The sequence below is a fragment of the Labrus bergylta genome, chromosome 22, assembly GCF_963930695.1.
Source record: "Labrus bergylta chromosome 22, fLabBer1.1, whole genome shotgun sequence".
Lineage (NCBI taxonomy): Eukaryota > Metazoa > Chordata > Actinopteri > Labriformes > Labridae > Labrus > Labrus bergylta.
The window spans coordinates 5,186,053-5,211,210 of record NC_089216.1 but is presented as its reverse complement, the minus strand read 5'-3'; the positions used below and the strand labels follow the sequence as shown (position 1 = coordinate 5,211,210).

Below are 25,158 nucleotides of genomic sequence, written 5' to 3'. Positions count from 1 at the left end.
CTTAAGTGTGAAATTTGACATCATAATATATACTGTGATAAGTTTAACTTTCACTTCAGCTGGTGTATAATGTGTGAGATGTCTCGTAGTTTAGAAATTCAGATTTGATTTAAGGATATCAATATTCATCACATCACTATAGTTCATTTTGCTTTGAATTAAATAGACGATGTAACAGTTCTGTACATCCTGTTGTTAGCCTTTAGAATAAATCTATTTATACATAAAGTGCTTGTGGATGTTAAAATATGAAGGAAGTGTCTTTGGAGGCTGTGTAAGTGAAGCTCTGTTATTTAGCCTGCCGTCGCTAGTGGAGCAGAAGAGGGATCAAATAAAGAATTTATCAACCAGTTCTGGCCTCAGGAGTGTCAGTGATTCTGATTTACCTGCCAACACCTGACACACCCAGAGACAGGGCTGGACGGGGATTTACCTTGTTCTTCTTGTCATACATGTACTGGTTCTTTATGATGTGTGTGGGTGTGTCTGTGTTTGTGTGTGCACTTTTTACAGCATTGTCCCAAGAGAAGAAGAGATTGGGTTTTTTTTTTGGAAACATCATTTAAAATCTCAAAAAACAAATTGAAACTGAATTACACAAAGAAGAAAACAACATACTTTAAAACTGCAGTAACTATGTACACATGATGTTTCCAGGGGGCAGGCAAACTGCTTGGGGCCCCAGACCAGTAAGGGGGGCCCCTGAGGGCTAACAAACTTTAAACCAAAGCAGTGGCCCAAAATGTTCAAATTTTGCAATGACAGTAGGAGACCTCCCTAAGGGGCCCCATCTGACAGCACTCACTCTCGTTGCAGTGAAAACCAAAGTTTGTCAATGAAAGTTAAAAAAGGAAGGGGGAAACTAATGAATGACTTCCCAATATGGTGAAAGGGGCGTGACATTTCCGAGAACCGTGCTGAGCAACTGACCAATTACAGCAGAGCCGACAGGCCGACCAATCAGAGCAGACTTGGCCCACGTCTTGCAGTGTGGGCACAACAGAGCGTAGCTGACAGACTCAGAGCGGAGAGGGAGCAAGGAGGAGCAGTACATGAAAACAAACACGTTTTTTGAACATTAGCGATTGTGAACGTACTTTAGTAGGCACATAAATTAAATATATGAACCCATAAAAGGGCATAAAATGACCTCTTTAAGAGTCCAATGGACGCTTATTTAGTCAAACCTTTTACCAAACCAAAGGATGGAACAATAAAAGCAACATGTAAAGAGTGTACCTGGAGTTGTGGTCGATGGAGGGCCGGGGTGCTGGAGGTGGCACTGAGGGGATTCTCTATTTCCTGGTCCAGCAGGTCCGGCTTTATCAGCTGCAACACCATCGAGTCAAGAGGAGACATGCTCTCCCTGAATGAAGAGACGAATCAGAGAAAAATGGGTGAGGACATCCCTGAGCTCAGAAATGTAACTTCTAACATGTTATTTATGACATAATCTTTTTTCCATTTTCATCTGTAAACAACTATCCACCAGGAAGTTATCCATGTTAAGGAGGGTGTTCAGACTTTTTACCCTTGGGCACTGACTTATGCAAAAGGTGGCATGACGTATATACTGTATGTATCACTTTTTTTAATAAACGACAACATAATGATAAACACAGAAAGTCTGAGAACACAGTTGGGTGGCTTCTTATTGGAATTGAATCAAAACAGTTTCGTTTCCATCCATTGTAGCGATATTTATGTATAATTTTATACCTTTTGCTCAGTGAACTGATCACTACAGATGAAGCATACTTTTCCATTTTTTGCAGTACTACATGATAACCACAGGGGGGCGCTGTTTGACTAAAGTAGATGATGTTCAAACAGACTTCATTCCCTCAGTCAGTGCAGTGGTCTTACAACAAAACCATAGAGTTTATATTTAGGAGTGGTAAAGCAACCAGTGTGGTACCATTAAGGGCCAGTGAAGCGGTAAAAGAAGAAGTAGTGAGTAATGGCAACCGAAGCCAAAAAATGTGACTTTATTTTAGACCTAAGGAAACATGTGCTTCACCATGATATAAACATGGCTCAACTGCAGCTCTGCTGGATGGCATGATCACAAAGCTTCCATGGCTTTGTTTTATTTTTCCTTTACTGTCAAAAAGGCCTCTAATTCACAGAGAGTTGGTAAGTTTCATGAACATTTGGTGGTGACTTAAAACATTGATTTAAAGGGCAATGTCACTTAATAATTGACATCAAATTGAACACTAATCATATAATCTCAATATAACTTCTTGTTATGATGCTACATCGTGTCATTTGTCCACTCAAACACTTCAAAGCCTTTAAACAATATACTGTATGACCTGTTATAAGTCAGACTTTCAGGATCAATCCAAAAGGAATAAAAAAGGTTAAAACGTGGCTCAGTTGGTAGAGTCCTTGTCGTCTCTCAACCGGATGTGTCCTTGTGAAGCCACGCCCACTCACGGAGAGACGTTCCCTTCTAAACTGTCAAAAATGTAAATGAATTGCTCCTGCTGCTTCGTCTGTGGCGTATGAATGGGATTAGTTACTTCTGATGGTCACTTAACACAGCAGCCTCTACCATCAGTGTGTGAATGTGTAGGTGTGACATGCAGAGAAAAAGCACTTTGAGTAGTCAGAAGAAAAGTGCTGTACACGCTCAAGTCCATTTATCATACATGAACAAATCAAGCCTGGTTAATATAGATCAGTATAAAGTTCAAGAGGAACTCAATGCTCAGTTCATGCCGATTGGTGAAACTTACACCATCACTCACTTACTCAGTGAGTGAACACGTGGAAGAGATTTTTTATACAAGTGGGGGGAGCTGTCTAAACTGCTAGAAAATAATAATAATAACCTTTATTTATAATAAGTTAAAGTGCTGTACGAGTACAGCAAAAATAAAACAAAAATAAAACATAATTAAGGGCAGGACATAAAATCATATTAAAAAAAATAACCCTTGATGACATCATCAGGTGATGACATCATCAAGTTCAGTCCTTTGTTTGCAAACATTTTAGTACTCACATTTGTGACAGAAAGCATACCTCACAAACAATGGAAAGAATGTTAAAGACTCCACATAGTCACTTATGTACAGTAATATAGAACATTTCAGACGAAAAACAGTATTGGGTTGCATTATGGGAAATGTAGGATCTGCTGATTTTGGAGCTTGATGGTTTTTCAGACACAAAAAACCTAGATATTTTGACCCCTGTTTACTCAATCTTGACGATTCTTTTGAAAACGGGTCCATTTGATGTACCAGAATGTTCCTAAAGTGCAAAAAAAATATGGTTGGAGTTGCCCTTTAACCCGTCTCTTCATGTCATGTGGAGCGCCAAAACAAAAACACGTTATTGAGTTAAAGGCTGAATACTGGGGGAGTAAAATCTGATTTGTTTAATTGAAACTACTTGTAAATGCAATGTGGGAGTGTTTGTTCCCTGTTGTATAAAAATGTTAATTGTTGGCTGTTTTTGTGATCCATATTTGAGAATGTTTAACCAAAAACAAGTGCTATAAGAGGCGTTCTTTTACATTTATTATGAATTTTCAGTAATTGCCCGAACACCTTTCTTCAAATTAAGCTTAATTGCGTACAGACTTAATCGTCTCCCACTGAGAATAAAGAACAAGCAATCAAACCAACAGCCGACAATAAAACATGAGAGGTTTTAACTCTGGGTGTGGTAACAGCTTTTCATTGTCTATTCATTTTAGTTACTCTAAAAAGGGGGAATGGAAAGTTTGAGTGTGGAGAAGGACTGTAGTGCTCTTGTTAGGTGAGAGAGGAGGAGAGTGTGGGGAGGTGCAGGGGGGGGGACTGGGGAGGGGGGGGAGTGCGTGGGACTGCCGGGTAGACGACGAGAGGAGGGGGAAAAAAAATCAGCTTGGACATTCCCAGCCTGCGGAATATAGCGAGGCTGTTTTTACGCGCCGGGATCTCTCATAATAGAAAGACTTAATAAAGCGAAGAGAATAAGTTGAAGAAGGAGGTAATGGCGGCTGTTTGCTAGAAACTGGAGTGGGGAAAGTTCTTTTTTTTTTTTTTTGTGCTGGAGGATGCAAAGAGGAAGCACATGCAGGAAAGGAGCTGAGGACTATGTAGGAATTCCCGACTGAAGTCATGGTAAGTCCCTTTTTTCTGACTCTACTGAAGCCTGAAATATGTTAAAACAAAATCATAATTTTCTAATTGAAAAATACAATGTCATAGTTTAGACTGAAACATAGCCTTTCCAAAACCCTTCAGGAACTCAAAGGTGTTTGTGTTTCCAGCAATAATTTACATATTTGAATTCCCATATGAGAATATGACAGAAATTCTGTGTTTGACCCGTTACAACATGACATTGAAGATTTGCTTTTAAGATTTGCTTTTTTGAATTCTAACATTTTTACCAACTGCCAAACTTCCACATGTGTTTTCAAAAACCTCAAACATCACCACTTTTATAATCAGCCTACTTGACTTCAACCAACCTCTCACAAAGTCATGCACTTGATTTTTTTGGAAGATGTCAAAGTCAGCACTTGTAATGTTGTCAAATCCCAGAGGCAGCAAATCACACTGACATGATTAAAGATGCGTGACGCTGCTGAGTTTTGTGGTTGAAATCACAAGAGGAAAAAAGGGCCCTCTGTTGCATCTCTGGGGATTTTGTTTACCATCCCCACCCACTCGTGGTGTGATCAGTGACATGCGGAGGCTGGGAGAGACAGAGAGTCGAGTCAGTCAGGCAAAACACATGCACACACACGAGGAGATAAATGAATGCAAGACAGATAGACATTAAAAGAAAGGTTCAATTCTCGCTTCTGTGCTGTTGGGAATGGGTGGAGCAGTTTGGCAGGGGAGAGGAAGAAGAAAACCAGAGAGAGAGAGAGAGAGAGAGAGAGAGAGAGAGAGCTGGAGTGGGAAAGAGCGGAATAAAAGAGGAGGGTAGGGTTACTTATTTTTTATTTTAGGAGACTTGGACGGCAGCGACAGTGGTTTCAGTGATGCCGCATTTTCCACATTGGACCTGGGAGAAAAGAGAGAAGAAGAAGAAAAAAAAAGAGAAAGAGAAGGGGGAACAAGGGATGGCACGGACTTCAGGGGAGGAAGGAACATGTGCAGTTACAGTTTTATCTTCCCCAATAACCAGTTAGGGAACTTTAGGATGGAAAACAGCAACAGATGTACGCACAAGAATACAAGAATAACAAAAGCATTCTTTTCCTGCTCAACACTTCAGCAGAGCTGTGCAAGCAAACAGCCCTCCGAACAACAAAGTGTACAAACAGTAAACACACGAGGAATGAATGCATCCATACATACACATTCAGGGACAAACATGACGGCTAACTCATGCACACAGGTGTTAAAAATGTATCAGCAAACAAGTTCTGGAGTATGGTGGTACTCAGAACATTACCCTCTGAAAATGCCGGGGATATGGAACAGATGGTATTTCCATTCCCTCTGTCTGGGTGAGCTTTGGTTTTGAAACACTTACAGCATGTACCAGTCCTTAAGTCTAGCCCCGGGAGCAGACTGGAACTGAAGAAAAGTTACTGCTTGTGATTGTCTGTGTTTGTTTTAACCGTCTTCTTGGAGCACAAGGCGGGTTGGAGATAACAGAACATAAACAAAGCCAGACAGGCTCAGCGATGCTGCCAGTCACAGGACTCTTTAACGGCGTTTTCCCGTCATTGTCTGCACATTTACAGTGTGTGCCAATCTCGAAACCCCTGAGCTAACTTCTGACTGAATTATTCAGTATGGCAGCGACAGCCAAGTTATTGCTGCTTCAGATGCAACCAGTGGTTAGCGGTTAAGGACTTCAGGGCCAAGACTTCCTTTTCTCGTGCATCACCAATGTTTACAGTCTGACTAGCAAATACAACAATTAGAGCTAAATCGTTAGCCTGAAATGCTACGTGGACTTTGCTAATTGGACTACAAAGGGAAAGTGTAAAAGAGTTAAATGTGCTTTCAGACCAAGCTTGGGCACCTTTCTATTTACAACTATTCACTATAGTCTAAACCAGGGGTTCTCAACTAGTCTAGCCGAAGGACCCGCCACCAACTGAAGACCCAAATTTTGGATATTTTTCAACCAATCTGATTTATTTAATGGAAAATGTTGCAGTTTTGATCTTACATGGTACGAACATGTGACCGAACGAAGAAAACGGAACAAAACAAACATGTTTAAAAACCTTTCATAGACTCTGCCACAATTTTTTTCCCAGGCAAACGCCCGTGACCCACATTAGACAGCGCCGCGACCCTCTTTTGGGTCCCCGACCCACCAGTTGAGAACCACTGGTCTACTCTAAACCATGGAAAGAAAACACAAGCTCTAATGAACTTCCTTTAAGAGTGAGATAAGCAATATGTTACATGCTACATTGCCTGTTATTACGCCATTGGACATCTTTGCTAGCAAGCTAACATTCTTGTTAGCCTAGCAAAGACTAAGGAGTGTCAGTCACATCAGGAAGACCAAGAACACCTACAAATGTGATGAAAGGCAGTTTATACACACTAATCAAATAATAGACGATGAATGGACGTCGCGTGATGTGTGGAATTTGCCTTTTCTCTCTATTCAGGAACAGACTGTAGCATTTAAGTAGTCTAAAACAATCCCGCCGAGCCGTCTGACCTACTGTAGGTCAGGTTAGATTATACATGAAGATTTAGGAGAGGAAATCAGCCCTGCGGCCTCTCCTCTTTCTTCCTCTCCATCCTCCCTTTTCTGTGTCTTGTCTGCGTTTCTCTTTCCCCGTCGCCCTTTCTTCACCTCCTCACACACTTCTCTGTTCCCTCTCACCCTGTCTGCAACCTTCTCATAGTTTCCCCCAATCATGTCATCCTCTGTCACCTCCCACCTTCCCAGAGCTTTCTCTCTTCTATAGCCGTCCTCCTCGGTTTCTCCGTTCCTTGGTGTACTGTAGGGGTCTACATCTGGTTTCTATCATGGTTGCTGCTGCTCTTGTTTCCCATCGATCTCTCCCACTGGTCAGCCTCCTCCTCTTTCCTTTTTTCCTTCTTTTTTTTGTTTCAAACGTATGGTCTCTGTTGGGCTGTCTGGTTCTCTCAATCTTTCCATGTTTACTTCTTTCTTAAATTCTACCACTCATCAGTTGGCAGAGTTGACATAAAGGACATTTTCTCTATCTTCCTGTTCTCTCTCTCTCGTTTTTTTTTCCTTCTATGCAAGCGTCTGTTTGGAAGACAACAGGCCTCTTCCCATTCTGCCTGCATAAAGGAGAGAGGAAATGTGACGCAAGAGTGATGACATGCCCTGATTCAGTACATTGTCTCCGTATTTGACACAAACAGGAGGATGCACACTCATGCGCAGTGTACCGGTTGCCCTCACCAATCCTCCACGTGCTTTATGACCTCAGGCTGTAAATAACACTTAGCTGGCAGTTTAAAGACAGGATGTTTGCACTTGACACTTCAGATATCAAAATTGTCAGTACTTTTTCGATAACAACCTCTGTTATTTTAATGTTCCATAGTATCGAAAAGTACAGTCATATTTTTAACCACAAGCTGCCGCAAGATCTATAGAGAGAGCAATGTCTTGACTGCATTTGTACCTACAATTCTACAATTCAGCGTCATACATCAGAAAGTAAGTACACACAAGTAAGGCTCTAGAAAGGAAGCCGATTTATATCGGCCGATATTAGCATGACCAGTGACTGTTGGTATCTGCTCATTTTTTTTGCAGACATGCACCGATATCATTAGATTTATTCACCAGTCAAATAGCATTTAATTTTAGTATTGTCGTATTACATAGACACGGTGATACAAGTACATGCGCAGTTGCTTTCCAGTTATTTATCTTTTCCGCAAGTGTTTGATAAAAACATTTGAGGGATCCATGCAATAGCTGTCGATATGTATATCTATCTTTACAGGTCGAAGATAGATCTAAAAAAAAGATACCGGCAAATATATCAGTATCAGATTTTTTCTCCCCCCAATATCGGTATCTGCCCCAAAAATCCCATATCGGTCGGTCCCTACAGTCTGTATTCTTTGAAAACCATGCATTTCCAAATCATCTACAGCTCAAAAGGTGTTGGCTATAATGCAATGCATTCTTTAGCGACATAAAAAAGCTATAAAATTACGATGTTTTTAAAATGGCTCATCATGTGTAAACCTTTGTTTTAAAAATTGAGCAATTCTTTAATCAAAACAACAATAATTAGACTAAATGTAATACATTAACTTGTGCATTTGTTCTGTCTAAATGTTTCAGTGTTTTTAAAGACATGTGGTAGTTTAATTATAGACTACAGTATCACCCATCGTAAGAACGAAACGCGTTACTTCTATATCTCTGTAAAGTCTCACACTTCTCATGTAAGAGCTATTCTTAGCGAGACAAAAAATATCTGCTGTGTTTCTTGTCAAGCTCTAATTGGGATCTGTTATCCATAATTTTTCTAGCTTGCGTTCATGTGGTGATAACGTAAGTACAGCTATTTCCCCAAACCATATCAGACAATATGAAATCTGCATTCTATTACAATATGCTGATGTTTCTCAAGTGAGTTATGGAAAGTAAAGACACCTGAGTGCTTTAGCATTAAGTATCTGATGTAGGAGTAAGTGAATAGTCCTTTTTTAAAAGGAGGAGGCACCAGGCTTAATGTAAGAGTCCAGTCCTGTCTTGGAGTCTGAAAGGAAATCTAATTAGCAAATTTCATAAAGGTTGCTTTGTTTCTTGTACACGTATGGGTCTGTGGTCAAACAGACCAGTGACTGATTTCATTAGACGCATTGTAAGCTTTAGGTCAAAGAGGAGCCAACAGCTTGAAATGGACTTGACCCTTCAGCAAGGCCAAACACTGAATGGCAGAGCTATGTTGCTGAAATATCGTTGTTTTCCTGGAAATTAAGAGATAAACCAACCTCAACCTGACTTTGTGTTATGTTAGAATTGCTCAAACATGTAGGCTATAAGTGATTGTGCTTCCAGACTGTATCCACTATGTGGATTTTAGCAGGGGTATATCCTGTTGAAAGATGTGTGTTCACCTGCAAACACAGAGTCAGTGCTGAGGGGAAAACCAGGGGAAATATGCTGGTGGTATACAATTGAGCTACGCTAATCCAAACCAAATATTTTTGCAGACTAGTTAGCTTGGCACAAAGTATGCTAGCTAACTGCAAATGAACTAAAATACTGATCAATTCAACAATATAGGCTAATAGATATAATATCTTATAACCTTTTGGTTGAAAGGCGCTGACTCCCACCAGTCTAAGTACAAAAATGGCGGTAGACTTGTTCAAATCAGCCATGACTATTAGTTGATGGTGTCTATCACAAGGAACATATTTGAGCCATTAGGTGCTTTATTGGGCTCAATTGCAGCGTCCCATCTCAGACAGTTCTATTACAGCAGCTTCTTATACAGATGTACAGTCAGTTTGACACACAGAGAGGCTTGTCTTTGAGACAACAGATATTAAGGGACATTGGAAGGACATCCATTGTGTTTATTTTTTGCTTTGATTTACTGTTGTGCTGAATTAAATCAAGTCTTGTGGGATGCTTTAAACGGGGTTTAGTCTTAAGAGGAAGCTCCTGCAGGCTCGCCTTGCAATCCCGTGGACCCCCTGCTGTGTTTTTACTGGACTCAATATGTTCTGTCAGTGAGCCAGAAGGCTGTTTTACAACCGCTACACCTTTTACAACATGCTCTCCACCAGACTGTTGTTAACTGAAGAATGCCCACTTATACACTCCTCCTGTATACATTATGTATGTCTTATTTTAAAAACTTTAATTTCAACTAATTTAATCCAAATGTTCATCTAGGAAGTTTAGTGTATTTTTATTTGCGCTTTGTGTAAACAGTCTTGCTAACATTTTCAAAATAAGAGTATCTCTTTAAATATCAAAACTACATCAAGGTGCACAATTACCTTTTTCTTCCTTTATCTAAAAATGAATAAATAAGTTTAATTACATGGAAAATCATACTACATGCCAACCTGCGCTAAGTTGTTAAATGTCTTCATTTTAATTTAGAACTATTAGCCTTTACCTCATCGAGGTACACTGCATGCCTGGTTTCCACAGAAATATCTCTCTAGGTGATTTTGAGGTTTTGATCCTAGAGCTGTATTATAGAACATTTATTTAAGTGTTTTTCTCTTTTCCTGCACACATTACCTTATAGCTGCCATCCAAACTTCTCTGTTACTATGGAAAAATAATAAAGCTGCATGAGTGTGAGCCCGGCCGTGCCATAAGAGCTGAAGTCACAGATGAGAAAAAAATCCGCTCCGCAGCCAAGAGGATGGATAGGAAAGAGAAACAAACATTTCCTTTGAGTTACCTTGAGCAACCTCTACAAAGAAGGTCTCCAAGTGCAGTTGTATTCATTAAACTGTCACTTTTTCAGTGGTCGACATATTATCCCTCATATAGCCTACTTCGAAAAAAAAGGGGGGGGGGGACATGACTTATGATCAGCTGTACACTCACTGTGTTTTATTGGGATGTAATGGCAGTTGTTGTATGGCTTCAGTGCGTTCGCGAAATATTTACATACAAGCTACTATGCACCATACAAGTTATGCTAATGCTAACAGCAGCTTGGTCTACAGGATCTTCCGACAGCTTGTAAAACACTTTAAAAAATAGAACTGCATTTTTTGTTTTTTTTACCAGTTTTATCATTACCTTTGAGTTAAAGAACTCGGCCTTGTATACATTTAAAACACAGATTTTTTACATTTGGCTAGCTCTGACGGACGTGCTCTCAGCTAGCACTGTACCGCTGTTGTTTGCTAACCTACTGATGATTGATTAGCTGTGTCCGTTTTTCTTGAAGACTTTAGACGTTGTGTATGAAGCTGAAATTGTTATTATTGCTTGGCTAACAAAACAAAAAAAAGAAAGCTGGGCAACAAGAAACAAGCTAGGCTATTGTTAGCGGCAGCTTGGAAGTGTGTGAGTGGATAGGTTTAGAAAAAAAATAATTTATAAACAATAAGGCTCTGAAATGTGTGGGAGAAAATCATTTTTAATTTACAGTGTGGCAGCGTTGACTATCGCTTCACTTTCTGCTAGCACCTGCTGTCAATGTTTGCTATCATTTTGTGATAATTCAGCTGAAACAATTTTTTGCTGGCCACTCTTTCACAGAAGAGTGTCCAGGATAACTTATGATTGTAGTTAAGGCTTCTGTTTTGGAGGAGAGAAATAAGTTGAGTATTTGGAAGGGCTTTTATGATGGTATCGGATTGGAACATTTGCTAGCATACTCGCCAATATCTGGTACTGAATTTGAGCTCTATTTGAGGTTTTTCTGATCCAACTCTATTTACATTTCTCAGACTTTTTCCTCTTCAGCTTTCAGTCCCCCCGTTGGTCATTTCCTTTATTTCTGTTACACTTCACAGCAGCTTGACCTTTTGCTGCGGCTAAAATTTTCCATTTTTCACCCCTCGTTTCTTCCGGAGTTTTTTGTCCACAACATTTCAAACAAGACTTGACATTTGTTTCAACCTCAGTTTCAATAACAGATGTGTTGAATTTATTTGGGCACAGAATAAAGTTGCATAAGTTGTAAAGAAAAAAAAAATAGAGCTAGTCTCAAAAGATGTCTGTGGTTATAATACTCATTCTGTCCTCTTCTGTGGCTAACCAAAAAGCCTCTCCGTACACAAGAACAACCCCCAAAAAAATAATTCTTAAATACAGTTGAACCGAGGTCTTCCATACCCCCCCCCCCCCCCCCCCCCCCCCCCCTTCAGCAACACAACCGACAACTCATTCCCTCCTGGCCCCTCTCTCACTCTGTTCTTTTTCCGTACACCATGTTCTCCCCTTGCTGGTTTTCTATCCGTCCCCACGGTTGTTGTAGTTTTGGAGCACAGTAATGCTGCCTGTTGAACAGAATCCTGATGTAATTGTTGTCAGATGACAATCAGAGAGTCGGATGAAGGGGGGAAACAAAAAAAGTTGGAATAAACTAAAAGAGCAGCAAGGGGGATGCAACTTGGGGTAAAAGAGTGAAAGAAGCAGCTGGGAAGTTTGAGAGGAAATGTGAAAAAAAAAAGAGAGAAGTTGGAAAGGAGAGAAGAAGAAAAAAAAAAGGTTTGGGGTTGCCATGCCAACGGTCTATGTAGAAAAATAAATAGTGTATGTGTTGTGTGCACTGTTTGCCTCAGAGGCCGGCCCACTCTTATGATGTGTGTGCGAATGTGCATGCCTGAATGGTGTGTGTGTGTGAGGGGAGTTAACATGTTGACGTGGTCTGACTCTTTTGTTTTGAAGGTTGTTACATTTACTGGCCCTCGGAGAAAATGTTTGACACTCCCCAGATCGTACAATAGGAAGTGGCGAGAGGAATATGTGTGTATATTTGCCCCATGCGAGTGTGTATGTCAGCAAAAATACGAGACAACCCCCCGGCTGTTAAACACAAACACAGACATTAGGAGTTGATTCAGTGTCCGGCGAAGGATTAACCCTTTCTTTGTCCCTCTCTCTCTCACTTTAGGGTTCGGAGGCAATGGAGGACTGCGTGCAGGGGGCGCTCTCGTCCCTTTATCCCCCTTTTGAGAGCACGGCGCCACCCCTCCTATCCCAGGTAGATCCTGCGAGCTCACCTCTTTAAACCCTTTTCCATCTCCTCCAGTCCAAACAGTGGGGTCTAAATGCAAATTCAATTAAATGATAAGACGCTGTTGTTGGAGTGTGTGGGAAAGGCTGATGTTACGAGCAGATAATGTGGATTTCCACAGATATAAACTCGCTGCTCGGAGCCAACACAAACAAATCCAGCCAGCTGGTCAATTACAGCCAAACCCTCTTCCTCTAACAAGGAGTTTTTTATGACTTGTTTTACCAAAAAATAAATCAAAACTACTTCTGCTTTTACGTCCTAACATTTATTTTCAGCGAGAGCAGTCAGCTGTTCAAGCTTGTGAAGGTGCATTGTGGGACATATTTGTAGGCTAAAGTCACAATTTTTTCCACATTCTCTCAGCTTTTGTTTGCCTTAAAAAAAAACAATGCACAGAGGGGGCATATTAGCCACAGCTTCTGGACTAACTCCATTCAGATTTATGAAAATGTCTCAAGTTGGTTTGGTCCAAGTTGCTATTAGGCTTCCAGTCATGTGTCTGTTGTTGCCATGCAGAAAGTTGTGGGGGTGAAATAATACATACAAACGAAGCAGTCTTTGTGACTTCCTTTTTTCTTTTTTTTTTCTGATTTCATGCTGTCTGGGCCGAGGACATTTTTTCACCTTGGAGAAATTGAAACCCCCCTTCAAAATCCATTGGACTCACTCGAAAATGCACGGGGGGGGACTAGGTAGCTGAAATTGGTCATCGCTAATGAGAAGCTAAGATTTAAAGATGGAAGTTTTCCCACGCACAGCGATGGCATGGTAAGTCATGTGCTGTTTGTTTTTATCTCTTAACTCTTTTTGTCCCCTTTTTTTGTTCCTCAGGTCTTTTCAGTCCTGGAGTCCACCTATCAGCACGACAGTCTACGCTACCTCCTGGACTACTTCGTCCCCGCCAAGCACCTCCTGCATAAACTCCAGCAGCACGCCTGTGTGAGTACATGCAAAACAATGTGGATGGGAACACACACATAGACGTTTAATCAGAAGCAGAATCAGCTGTTAAATGTAAAAAGTAAAGTGAGAAAAGCTATGATATTGTTGAAAGTCTATGGGGGCAACCAAGCACAAATTCAAGTCAAGTCCAATGCCACAACAATCCCAAACCAAAGACTCACTGCACTCCAGTGGAAGTCAATCTCAAGTCCTTGTGTTTTCGCCATGAATCTAATTGTAAAGTCTTCAGCCTCCTATATAACAGATGAATGAGTGCAAGAGGAGAGTTCAAGGCATGTTATAATTTGACACATGTGTGACCTTAACTTGCGCTGTGGAGGGTCGGCTCCGCTCTAAAGCTGTACACATAGCTGTTGAAATTAGTGAAAGTGGCTGGTGAAATTTGAGCTTTCCCCAGCCGCTGTGACCCCACAGACAAAGAGGTGGTTTCCTGTCTTGGAAGCTGCACTGAATGGACGGAGATGAATGAAATACAGTGTAGTCGAAGCGTAAATAAATTTAAAAAAGGGTTCTGATGGTTAGTTCTGCAGGGTAGCGCAGTATGCTTATGGGGTGCATAAGGAAAACACTGCGAATTTGTGTTCTCACATCACTCTCTGGTTTGTGTTTACACTGAACAGCATTCCTTTAGTTCAACTTCCAAACACACACACACAAGGATAAACAACACACAGTGTTCAGGACAAGCTCGGAGGCTAAGAACTGTCTCATATTTCCCCTTTACGGTTTTCCTACACTTACACACACACACACACACACACACACACACACATATATGCACTGGCATTGTGAGCAAACTATGTTTTCATTGTCGCTGAGTGGAGCAGCCTGGGACGGGAGTTAGACTGTGAGTCATGACAAATAATTCCTTCCATATGTGAGTGTGTGTGTGTTAGCTGTGGGAAAGAAAGAGAGAGTTAGGATTGGAAGAAGGAGAGAATGAACATGGCTTCCATTCACAGTCTGCACTCACTTATGTGCGCGTGCTTGTGCATCCTTAAAAGAACAGGGGGAACGCTGGCCTGCGTGGATTAGAGTGGACTGATTGAGGGATTTCTGTGAAATGGTAGAGGTGTGGTAGATGGAGCCAACACTAGGGTACATTGAGGGAGAAGAAGGGGGGGAAGGAGAGGAGGGAGGAGCAAAGTGGAGAGGATGTAGGACTGACTCAGAATAGAGAGAAAAAGTAACACATGCTTTTAAAAATGCAAAACACCCCCGACAGATATCAGCGTTTACTTTCCCAAACTCTGAGCAAGAGAAAAAGAGATTTTAAAGAGAAGTACAGAGACGTAGGATACAGACGATGTTGGAGAGGTTGAGAAAGGAATATAATTTGATCATGACTCGTGAGTCTGGAGGGCACGGAGGGGGAGAGGGAGCAGCCTTGTGTCAGTCGATTAGACGTGCACCGGGAGCAGCAGAGAGAGGGTTCTTCCACCCCAAGACTGCAAATGAGAGAATATATAGATCTGACAGAATTGATTGAAGGCGTGGATAGCGTTTGGACTGAGGTGCTCTTTCATTCTTTCCACCTAAGTTCATACAGCTCTTGAGTCAAAGCTTCTATACTTAGACCCTTTTTTTTAGTTCGGTGTGCTTTATTTAGATGGATTTCCTCAGTCTTTAGGGAGTTTTTTTTGTTGTGTTGTGTCTGCTTGCGAAACAGTGAGTGGACTGTTAAAAACAGTGGCTTGACTGTTTGTGACGAGGTGGTCATCTTGTCTCTCTCTGACTCACTCTGGAGTCTTCCCCACTGTGTCATGCCAGCTAAGCTGTTTTACAGATTAGCAAACACACAGTGAGTCACATGTCTGATGTTTTTGTATGTGGCACTGGCGTTCAGCCAGTTGCAGCCGGCACATTCTGTTGACTGGTTGCGGTATCAGTTCTGGAAATTCGACTCATTGAATAGCTAAGCCGAGGGGCTGACATGCAGGCCGGCTCCAATTGGCTCACGTGGGCTGTGATTTGTGAATGGGACTGCGAGATTGTGCATGAGCATTAAATTGGATATTTCTCGGTGAAAAGGGGGCTCTAAAGGAAAGATTAGCACGCAATCTAAAGGGTACAGAAAGAAGACTTGGCACACAAGACTCACTTATTCAACATACTCTTTTCCCCTCTCCCTTTCCTCTTCCTCTCGTCTTGCCAACACAGTCTCAGTACCTGGGCTGCTTGTTCCTCCACTCCGGCTGGCCCCTGTGTCTCGGCGAGAAGGTGGTCGTCCAGCTTTCCACCTTGGACTGGAGGCTCCTGCGCAGTAACGACTTCTATCTGCAGGTGGTGCCCTTCTCCACGCGTTGCCCCCGGCTCGCTCTGAAATGCCTGGCTCCCGGGGGTCGCACCGTTCAGGAGATCTTGGTGCCCGAGTCGCAGCACCCGCTTGTGTTCACCACTGAGTGGCTGCACAGCATCAACAAAGAACGAGGCCACAAGAGAGAAGGTAGGAAGATGTTAGTCCTATACTGTCTTTTGTTTCCAGCTTTAAGACCTTTAACAAGTGGGATTGGACAGTAGATGGATGGTGATTGACATGCAGCCAAGTGGCAAGGGTCGGAGTTGAACCCAGGCCGCTTGAGGACTGTATATTGGGCACACCACCTCATTGCCAAATGACTCCCCTCCCATAATGCCTTTGACATGACATTAACCAAATTGGGGTTGTTCACTAGCCAATCCATCAGGAAAAACTGTCATATATTCTCACTGGCAAGAGTTTGAGTTTGGGAATGGACCTACCATAAGGGTATTCTCAGGGTAATAGTCCTAACACTTGGTAGTTTTGCCTGTATTAGAACTTAATGGCATAAAAGCCTCAAGAGGCAGGTCTCTGACCAAGGGATGGTCCAAACATTGCTCTCCCTTTTGTTCAAATTGGTCTTTTTCACCTGTCCATAGTTGGAGGAGGACTGGACACCTGCCTGGTCAGCACCTGTGATGGTGTGGTACGACTCCCGTGGAAGGAGGTTGTCTACCCAAAATTCATCCACGACCCTTCCGAGGAGCTTGGCCTGATGTCCAACCGCGACAAACGCCTGCCCAGCGAGGGGGGCAGCAGCCTCGGGGGCTGGGGTGGCTCGTCCTCCGGAGAACCTGACTCCTGGTCCTGGGATGAGGAGGAAGATGATGGTGTACCACCCGACGGGTTGGACCAGGGGCCTGCGCTTCCCAGACGAAGGCGCAGCGAGGACGGGCTCGGGCGGACTGCGAGGCACCCTCAACTGGACGGGGACTACGTTGAGCTGTTGGAGCCCAGAGTGGGTCCTGATGGAGGGGTCGATACAAAGCAGAGGTACCTGGAGATGCATGGGATTTGTAAGACCAAGACTTTGCCTCTGGTCCGGAGGGGTAAAGCTATAAAACTCAGGAAGGGTAGAGCTTGGGGATACGGGAGACTAGAAGGATCAGGAAGCTTTCGCTCTGTCCTCGGCGCCAAAAGAGACGCAGTATCCCCAAAAGGGGACATTTTACCACCACGGCCTCCATTGGTGGTCCCTGAACCTGGGAAAGGGAGGCGCTCATACTCTTCTTCTGTCCACGACTCAGACGAAGGAGATAAAATAGGCAGAGACTCGGAAGGCGTGGAAAGCCATCGACTGTTTTTTGATGGTCCATCCAAAGAGAGAAAGCCCGGCGTGGGCAAGGAGAGAGACAGCAACAGTCTCCCACAACCGTGCAGAGAAGACCACACGGGTAAAGGCTCAGAGACCGGACAAAGATTGGTCCCAAATGGAAACGTTGACACGATGAACACCAAAATTGGACTTGTTATAGAGGGCCACTCTGATCATGGATCTCATTCAGACTCTGTTTTCGAGGATGCCTACAAACCGCCGAGTGGAGACAGCGATGCCACCACTCCGACGTCAGACGCACCTGAGAGACCATTCACTGGGGTTTTAGAAAGTGAAGAGACGACCAACAGTGGATCTAAAACATCAAACCCAAAGAACCCAGAAGAAAGGGACGAAGGAAAGACAGAGGAAAGAGTGTGTCCCAGGGGAAAGGAAGTGAAAACAGCAGGATTCAGAGCACCAAGGTACTGATTCATGTCTTTTGGGACACCACATCCCCTTTTTCTTATTTGTTTTTCATCTTCACACTTCCATATGAATGTGCAGATCTCTTAACACTTTGGTGCAAACTCTTCCCACAATGTTTTGGTTGTCTGAGCTTTTGCACACATAAAACTGAAACTAATGGCGCAAATATTAAAACCTTCTATGTCAAAACATTGTAATTCATAAAGTGATACAAATGATTAACTGTCTGCTAAATATCATTAGAACTTCCTGTGCTTTGTCTTTAGGAGGAAAAGGAAGGGAAAGGGGGCCAAAAGTAGGGCAAGGTCTGGGGGTCGGGCACACCAGAAAGGATCAAAACAGCAGGGTAAAGCTTTGCAACCAAGTCCCAACGTCTCCTCTGCTTTGGCGAACCCGCCAATCACAGAGGAGAACCAGTTGGAGCATAGAGAACCGGCAGATGAACCTGATGGAGTGCCCACTTCAACTAATGAGGCAACAGGGGGCACAAGGATAAGCAGTACAGGTGAGTAGAATATCAAAGGCTAATGGATGACAATTTGACGACTCCAGAGAACAATCTCTTTAACTTGTTTCTGATCTCTTAACAGACACAGACGTAGATTCCATGCCAATCTGCAATGGCCAATCGGGCACATCCTTACTTAACAGCTCAAATGACGAGACAGGTTTAGGAGAGACAAGTCCAGACCAACTAAACGGTGTTTTAACTAAAGACCCCCCTCTTCTGAGAGAGCTGGACTCAGATCTTCTCCAATCAGGGAAGCTAAAGTTGACAGGTATGTTTTTTTTTGTTAAGGTTGTTTCAGCTAATTTCAAACTTCTGTTAGCCTTTGCCGCTAAATGCTAAACATGAAGCTTTGCCGAATTACAGGTACGGTGGACAGGCTGGGACGTGCTCTGGTGGTGACGGAGACGGATGCATCAGAGGAGAGCCAGTCTGAGGAGGAGATGGCCCGGGTCCTGGCCTGTTACCACAGAATCACACGGTAAAGGCTGCTACTTCTACCAGTTAACTATCAGTCCATAGATATACTTCAGTGTAGATTGGTTAAGGGCGTTTTCAAATTAAGCACCATTGTTTTGTAATGTGCCCGAGCAAGATTGCTCCCCCCTCCCCTCTCTCCTCTGCTGGTCTGTGTTCACATTAACAACATTGTTCTGTACCAGAGTAGATACAGCAGGGGGCAGTATGCAATTAGTCGGTTTGCAAATCCGCAAAAAAGCAGAAAGAATATGAAGCAACCAGTCCATCCTGCTAACTGGATGTCTCTGGATGTTTCTGTTATTTCTGATGCAACATATCTTTACCTTAACAGGTGATACATAAAAAAACATCAGTTGTAAAGTCTTCATCAGAACCCTTCATTATGGGGTTTCAATGGTTTGGAAATCCTCCGATTCTGTTTTTATTTACATTTAACGCAATGCCCCAACTGTTTAGAAAATGAGGTTGTGGAATAAAGCTAATTTCTTTTCTAAACAAAACTCTTATATTGTTCTCTTCATCAGGCCTGAAGCCAAAGAAAAAGGTCTCACGGTGTTAATAGACAGCAGACGCTCTCCGCCCTCCCCTCTCTGCCTCTCTGCACTTAAATTGTTCCAGGTGAGATAAAAAAAAACAAAAAAAAAAACACAAAGTTGTTCTGCCAAAATGTGCTTAGTGTTTGCAGTGTGTGCAGTTGTGATAAAGTAGCTAAAACACGTGTTTCTGTGTCTGTGTGTGTTTTTCTTTTTATGTCCAGGTGTTGGTTCCTGGCGGTCTGGGATCTGCTCTGGTTCTTGTGGAGGAGCAGCAGCAGCAGCAGCAGGAGACCCCGTCTTATAACCTGGAAGGAGCAGAGGTGAGCTGATAACAAATCACAATGTTCCACACTTTAATGATCCGGCACACTCAGCGGAGCGGTTTCGTCAGTTAGTTTAATTCCCCTTATTTGCACGACTAAATGTTAAAACAGGTTTCGAACACCCACGTGGAACATTAGCCAAATGAAAGTTCCTGAACCTCCATCATCCATTATCATCATAAAAAGCGCTGATAATTGCTCAAATGTGAAATGCAAATAGTTCATGGGGGAATACAAATTCATAAGGCATGCTTTGGTCCCATTCATTGTTTAAAATTAGATCAATAACAGATGCTTTTAGCTGGAGCCAACGTTCACACTGTGCATTAATCTAAATGATCCTTATTTCCACACATTTGGCACATGTGGAGCTGCAAATAACTCCCATTTCTGCAGGTAATTCAGGGCGCTGATCTACACAGTCGTTGTTTTTTATTTTGTTACACACATGCATGATATTAAATGATCACAAATTAAAAGAAAATCCCACCCAAAAGCAGTGCTGCTAACACCGCTAGAAAAACACAGCTGCAGCTTTGACCCGTTTTAATACTTGGAAGTAATTATTTTTTTTACTCCTTTGGGTAATTAAGAGTGTATAAAGAATGGACAGCGAAATACCTCACCTGAAGTGAAGCCAAAAGAGTTGGAGCCGCCCCTACTGGGTTTGGTTTAGGGTTAGGGTAGACCGTGCATAGACCGTGCACCCCGCCTCCTCCATGCTAACACATGGACCATGGGTCAAACTATAAAATCTAGGGGAAGGGGGGGACACATTGTCCATTTTTATATACAATCATATCAGGGTTTTTTTCTGAAGGGAACATGAATAATTAGAAGCTCTCCTAATTAAAACAGAGGAGTTATCTGATACCAAGCCTGCAGAATATTCTCATATTGTCTCATTCATAAAGCATTAAGATAAAAAATGTTAATGCTTAAATCCACAGCTTGATCTCCTTATATTTGTTTTCTCTTTGTTTCATTTCCTGCCCTTAATTCTGATCCTTTTCCTGTCCTGCCCAGGTCCACACGGTTCGAGGAACAGCGGTCCTTCAGCAACACGTGGACAAGCAGCAGCTGCCTGCCGAGATGGACGGAGACTTCACACACTGTCACTCAGACTGGCTGGTCTTCAGACTCGTACGTTTTCATTCATAGAATCCTCCATATTTCATAGTTTTTTTTTCCTTCCTTATATGCAAAGCTGAGGTGGCAGATCTACTGGTCTGAGCATGACAGAGTGGAAAATCAAACAGAGAATAATCACTTCAGGCATTTCAGATTAATTAAATACAATTTGATAAGGTACAAAAAACTAGAATACGTTAGATATACGATATGTTGCATACGATACACAAAAATTATGCCAGTGGTTCCCAACATTTTTTTGGGCTCTTGACCACCCACTTTGAATGCACAAAACTCTAAGCATTACTTTTAAGCTTCATCTAGATGTTATTGTGTACATAATCGTGGACAGACTAAGAAAAAGGCTTGGGATGAGATTTCTGCACAATGGATGACAGACCATTTGAAGTTTCTTGTTTTGTCATTGGCTACGGCCCACAGTAGCCTGTGTTCAATATATTTTAATTTAAAATATATTTTTAATTTATCAAATTAATACAAAATTTCAGACGATCCCACGACCCCATTTGAATTCCATGCGACCCCACATGGGGTCACGAACCAGAGGTTGGGAAACCCTGAGTTATGGTTATAAAGGACAAAATATAATATAATATAAGAGAATAGATATTATGAGTTTGGATCAGATACGTTGCGATACATTACACAGTAGGATACAATACGATACCAGAATACAATTTGATACCACACAATATGATACAAGAACATAATTAAAGATGGCGCCTCACTGTTGCTGTTTGGTTCTTATGCAAACATAGATATCCAGAGAGGCTTTACTTTTATTTTAAATTTAATTTTAGGTTCAGTTTAAAATAAAAAAAAGTCTGTTAAGATTTTCTGATCCAGTATTTTTAGAAAGAAGTTTGAGTGGTCAAGGGTCTGGAGTTTTTCGAGATAATCTTAAAAATTATTCTGATGTAAAACTTTGACTTGCTTTGGTAATTAAATATCATACCAACAACCTTACTTTTTTTTTTTACCGACCTCATGTTTAGAGGATTAACGTGACACACAGAGGGAGTACAGTGGGGGAGAGTAAAGTTTGTAGAGGAGGCACAGATAAGAGGATGTTGCTCCTCTGATGGTGGTCGCTGATTTCAAACATTAGTGATGGACTGGGTGTGCAGGATGAATCACCAGAGAAGGTCTTAGAGGGATCTTAAGGACTCTTAATGGCTTTGTAGCAGACCGTTTATGTTACTAATCCAAACAAGATGAAAACATTTTCCTTGCCCTCTGCACTTTCCCTGAACTTTCTCAAGACTTAAAGAAAGAGAAAGAAAAGGATTCCATGCATGAACCTTTGTCTGCTTTCTCATTGTTCCCATGCAGAGCCTGGAGAGTCTGACAGAGCGCTGTGAGAGCGCCCTCTCACTGCTGGGAGAGGCATTGCAGTCTTTGGACACCGAGCCGATGCCGGACAACATCAAGGTACCGCAGTGCAACATGGCGTTCTTTTAACCCTTCCTATGACTGTTATGAACATTTAGTAACTGATGTGATAAATTCACCAAAGGACGTAAAACAAATGATTATCAATGTGTTTTTTCTTCAGGCTGTTCCTCTCAGCATTGACAAACACAGACAGCTCATGGCGAGCGTCCTGGCCGACCAACGTTTAACCGAATTGCAGCAAAGGGGCGGGGCTTGGCTCGCAGGACTGACCAACAGCACATCAGGACTGGCTCAGAAGTCACCAGACTGCAGGTAGAGTATAAGGGGGGTTGTGGCGCTTTTGAGGTTCCAGTTTGGCTTTTTCTGATTTTTTTTGATTTTTTTTACACAATTTAAACCTGCAGCTTATTGTTGGAATTCCTTCCTGTTTCAAATTCACAAAGAGAGCCAAACTTTAGATTATAACCACATTAACTTGATTATTTTAATGATTGATTGTATCCAAAAGAAAGAACCAAAGCTTTAAAAAAAATAAAAAAAACTCCAGACATACTTTTAACCCGAGCTGCTGCAGGCGAAAGAGAGTGAGCACTGTCTGCATTGCACAAAAACTTTGGCAACGCTTCAAAACCCGAAATATTGCCAAAGTTTTTTTTAGCAATGTGGACAAAGTGCAAGAGCTTGCTTGCAATTTTTCATAATTATAAACAAGAAGTTACCCAGTGTTGGGTTCCTCTATTTTAGTCACTGTGGCATCCAAACAGATACAGATTTGGTTTATTTTTTTACAAATATTCTTTCAAAGTTTACATTTTATTCTCTTGAAAGATAGATTTAGAAGTCGACACTTGTTATTAACAGAAACTATTTTTGTGTCTTCATAAACTTGGATGTTAATATTATTCTCATTTTTTGGTGGGAAAAACAGCAGAAACAGGCTGTTGAAGTAGTACGACTTTAAGACTTGTTGACAAACACAATAATACTGCTGAGGCAAACACTCTGCAGAAACACTAATAAAAGCCCCACCAGTAGTGTTGCCTCAAGGGGAGCAGAAAAAGGGATCTGCATGTCCTGTGCTTTTTTTGTTGTTGAGATGAGTCATGGGTTAAAAATACTCCTCTTCTTGCAAATAAAGATTTTTTTTAAAACCAACAAATGAAAAGCAGCTGATGGAGAAAAGAAGGAGTGTAAAGGAAACATGAGTATGAGGTCACTGCAGCTTGTTTGTTTGTTTGTTTATGTGTGTGTGTCTGCAGCTTTAAGACGATCTGAAGACGGCTGTATTTGTAGCTGCTCTTCTTATCCAGTAATGAGTTTTGGCTCCATCTTTACAAGAAAATAGGCCAAACACAAGTCTGTGCTGATTACTGATTCTGTTCCTTTTCTCTGTTTGTCTGCAGTGTGTTCCTTTTTTTTTTGTTGTTGGTCTTTATAATGAAAACATTTCTGCCATCTGTGATGTACGGCGATGACAGCTCCTTATTTTAAATCAGAATCTGAATAAAAGAAAGAACAAAAAAACACTTCTTGCTCCTGTTTATGATTTTTCTTTCTTTTTTTTTTACTCTGGTCCCATCAGGGCTGCTCTCACCGCGACTTCAAAGCTCTACGACAGCGTGGATGACGCCCTCCACCGATTGGTCCGAGTGTCCAACCAGAGAGGTCGCGACCTTGAAGCTTTGGGGCGGCTAGCGGGGCTGGTGGACAAACTGGAAAAGGTGTGTGAGGGGAGAAAAGGAAGAGTTTTACTCCTTCTTAAAGGCAGTCCAAAGAAATGTAGAGATGCTTTAATCTGTATTCCTTCTCATGGCCAGCAGGGGGCATACCCACTCTTTTAAAAGTCTGATAGTACAGAAGTTTTAGAAAAAATGGCCCTACTCTTCTCTCGCACCTGATTGAGGACCCCTGGAAACATGTTTCTGATGTGTTAATGAACCTCATCAGTAGTTTCAGGCCTTCTTCAACACAGCATGATGTTTTTATTTTGTAAACTACGACCCCCTTCAAAATAAAATACGAGGTAGAGGAATGTATGTGTCTTATTTTCTCTGTGTCTGATCGGCAAATAAACAATCTCCAATAAAAAAAACATGCAGTGAAAAAGTAACGGAGCAGTGTCGGTCGTACAGCGGCCGTTGTCGACAGACTGTTGTCATGGAAACGGGACAGATGTGCAGGGCTTTTAACACTACTGAAGGTGGACACAGGGCCTGAGTCAGCATTTCCAGTCCAAACTTTCTGATAAAGTATGTTCCTATAGCGCGCGCGCGAAAATGTTAAAATTCACCTCGCAACACAAGCTAACGTGAGAACAAGTTGATACCTTGTGTGTTTGCTAACCACTGACGACACTCTCCAACTCCGTCCTCGCATCATTCAAAGGTCACTTATAACTCCGCAGAACATCCAAAGATGACGACAGCCTAAATGCCAAACGTTTCTATCTTGAATGGGATTGATTGAAAACTCTGTTTGATGGTCGCCCTGTAAACTATGTGCTTTTTCTCACTTTACTCTCCTGTTCTGCTCACATGCAACACAACAGCAAAGGTATGGAAAAACAATGTTGGATAAATAAAAAAATGTGAAGTGACCTCTCACCTTTGGTCTTTCTAAACTCGCTCTGCAGGCTTTTCAATTCCCTCCTCATTTTTGTCATTTCCCTCGTACATGTTCGGTGTCCTCGTCTCACCCCCTCCTCTGTCCTCACTTTGCCAGTGTGATAAGGAGATTGAGCAAGTCCAGTCCCGGCTGGACGACTACAAGGAGCCTCCCCTGTCCCTCAGCAGGCTGTCACTCAAACAGCAGAAGTTCAAGACGTTCAGAGAAACAGCCAATGTGAGTGCAACTTTTTTTTTTTACCAAGTGCAATTAATAAGTTAAACAACAATAAGCTATTTGTTGCTCTTTTTGCACTTGGATTGCACATTTGCACACCTCCACTTTGCACTTTAACAACTTGAATTTCCATTCTGGTGCGAGCTCTTGACTGATTTTATTGCGCTGTTTTTATTTGGATTTATATTTTGATGAGTTGTCTGATTTTTTTTTTTTTTCTGATGTTGTCCTTGTGTTTCTTGTCTTCTGTGTGCTCCTG

At 42.0% G+C, this 25,158-nt stretch overlaps 1 protein-coding gene across 1 annotated transcript in view; it reads left to right on the top strand.

Moving 5' to 3' along the window:
* The first annotated feature begins 3,865 nt into the window (after positions 1 to 3,865).
* Positions 3,866 to 25,158, top strand: part of arhgef40 (Rho guanine nucleotide exchange factor (GEF) 40) — a 40,175-nt gene continuing 18,882 nt past the window's right edge. Inside the window, exons 1-15 of the mRNA XM_020648840.3 lie at positions 3,866 to 4,121; positions 12,530 to 12,619; positions 13,487 to 13,594; positions 15,779 to 16,064; positions 16,520 to 17,660; positions 17,931 to 18,169; positions 18,255 to 18,443; positions 18,539 to 18,653; positions 19,177 to 19,270; positions 19,410 to 19,508; positions 20,538 to 20,654; positions 21,996 to 22,094; positions 22,219 to 22,370; positions 23,641 to 23,779; positions 24,780 to 24,899. Coding sequence (XP_020504496.3) covers positions 4,119 to 4,121; positions 12,530 to 12,619; positions 13,487 to 13,594; positions 15,779 to 16,064; positions 16,520 to 17,660; positions 17,931 to 18,169; positions 18,255 to 18,443; positions 18,539 to 18,653; positions 19,177 to 19,270; positions 19,410 to 19,508; positions 20,538 to 20,654; positions 21,996 to 22,094; positions 22,219 to 22,370; positions 23,641 to 23,779; positions 24,780 to 24,899 — 2,991 coding nt within the window. The 5' untranslated portion in view covers positions 3,866 to 4,118. The remainder of the gene's footprint in view (positions 4,122 to 12,529; positions 12,620 to 13,486; positions 13,595 to 15,778; positions 16,065 to 16,519; positions 17,661 to 17,930; positions 18,170 to 18,254; positions 18,444 to 18,538; positions 18,654 to 19,176; positions 19,271 to 19,409; positions 19,509 to 20,537; positions 20,655 to 21,995; positions 22,095 to 22,218; positions 22,371 to 23,640; positions 23,780 to 24,779; positions 24,900 to 25,158) is intronic.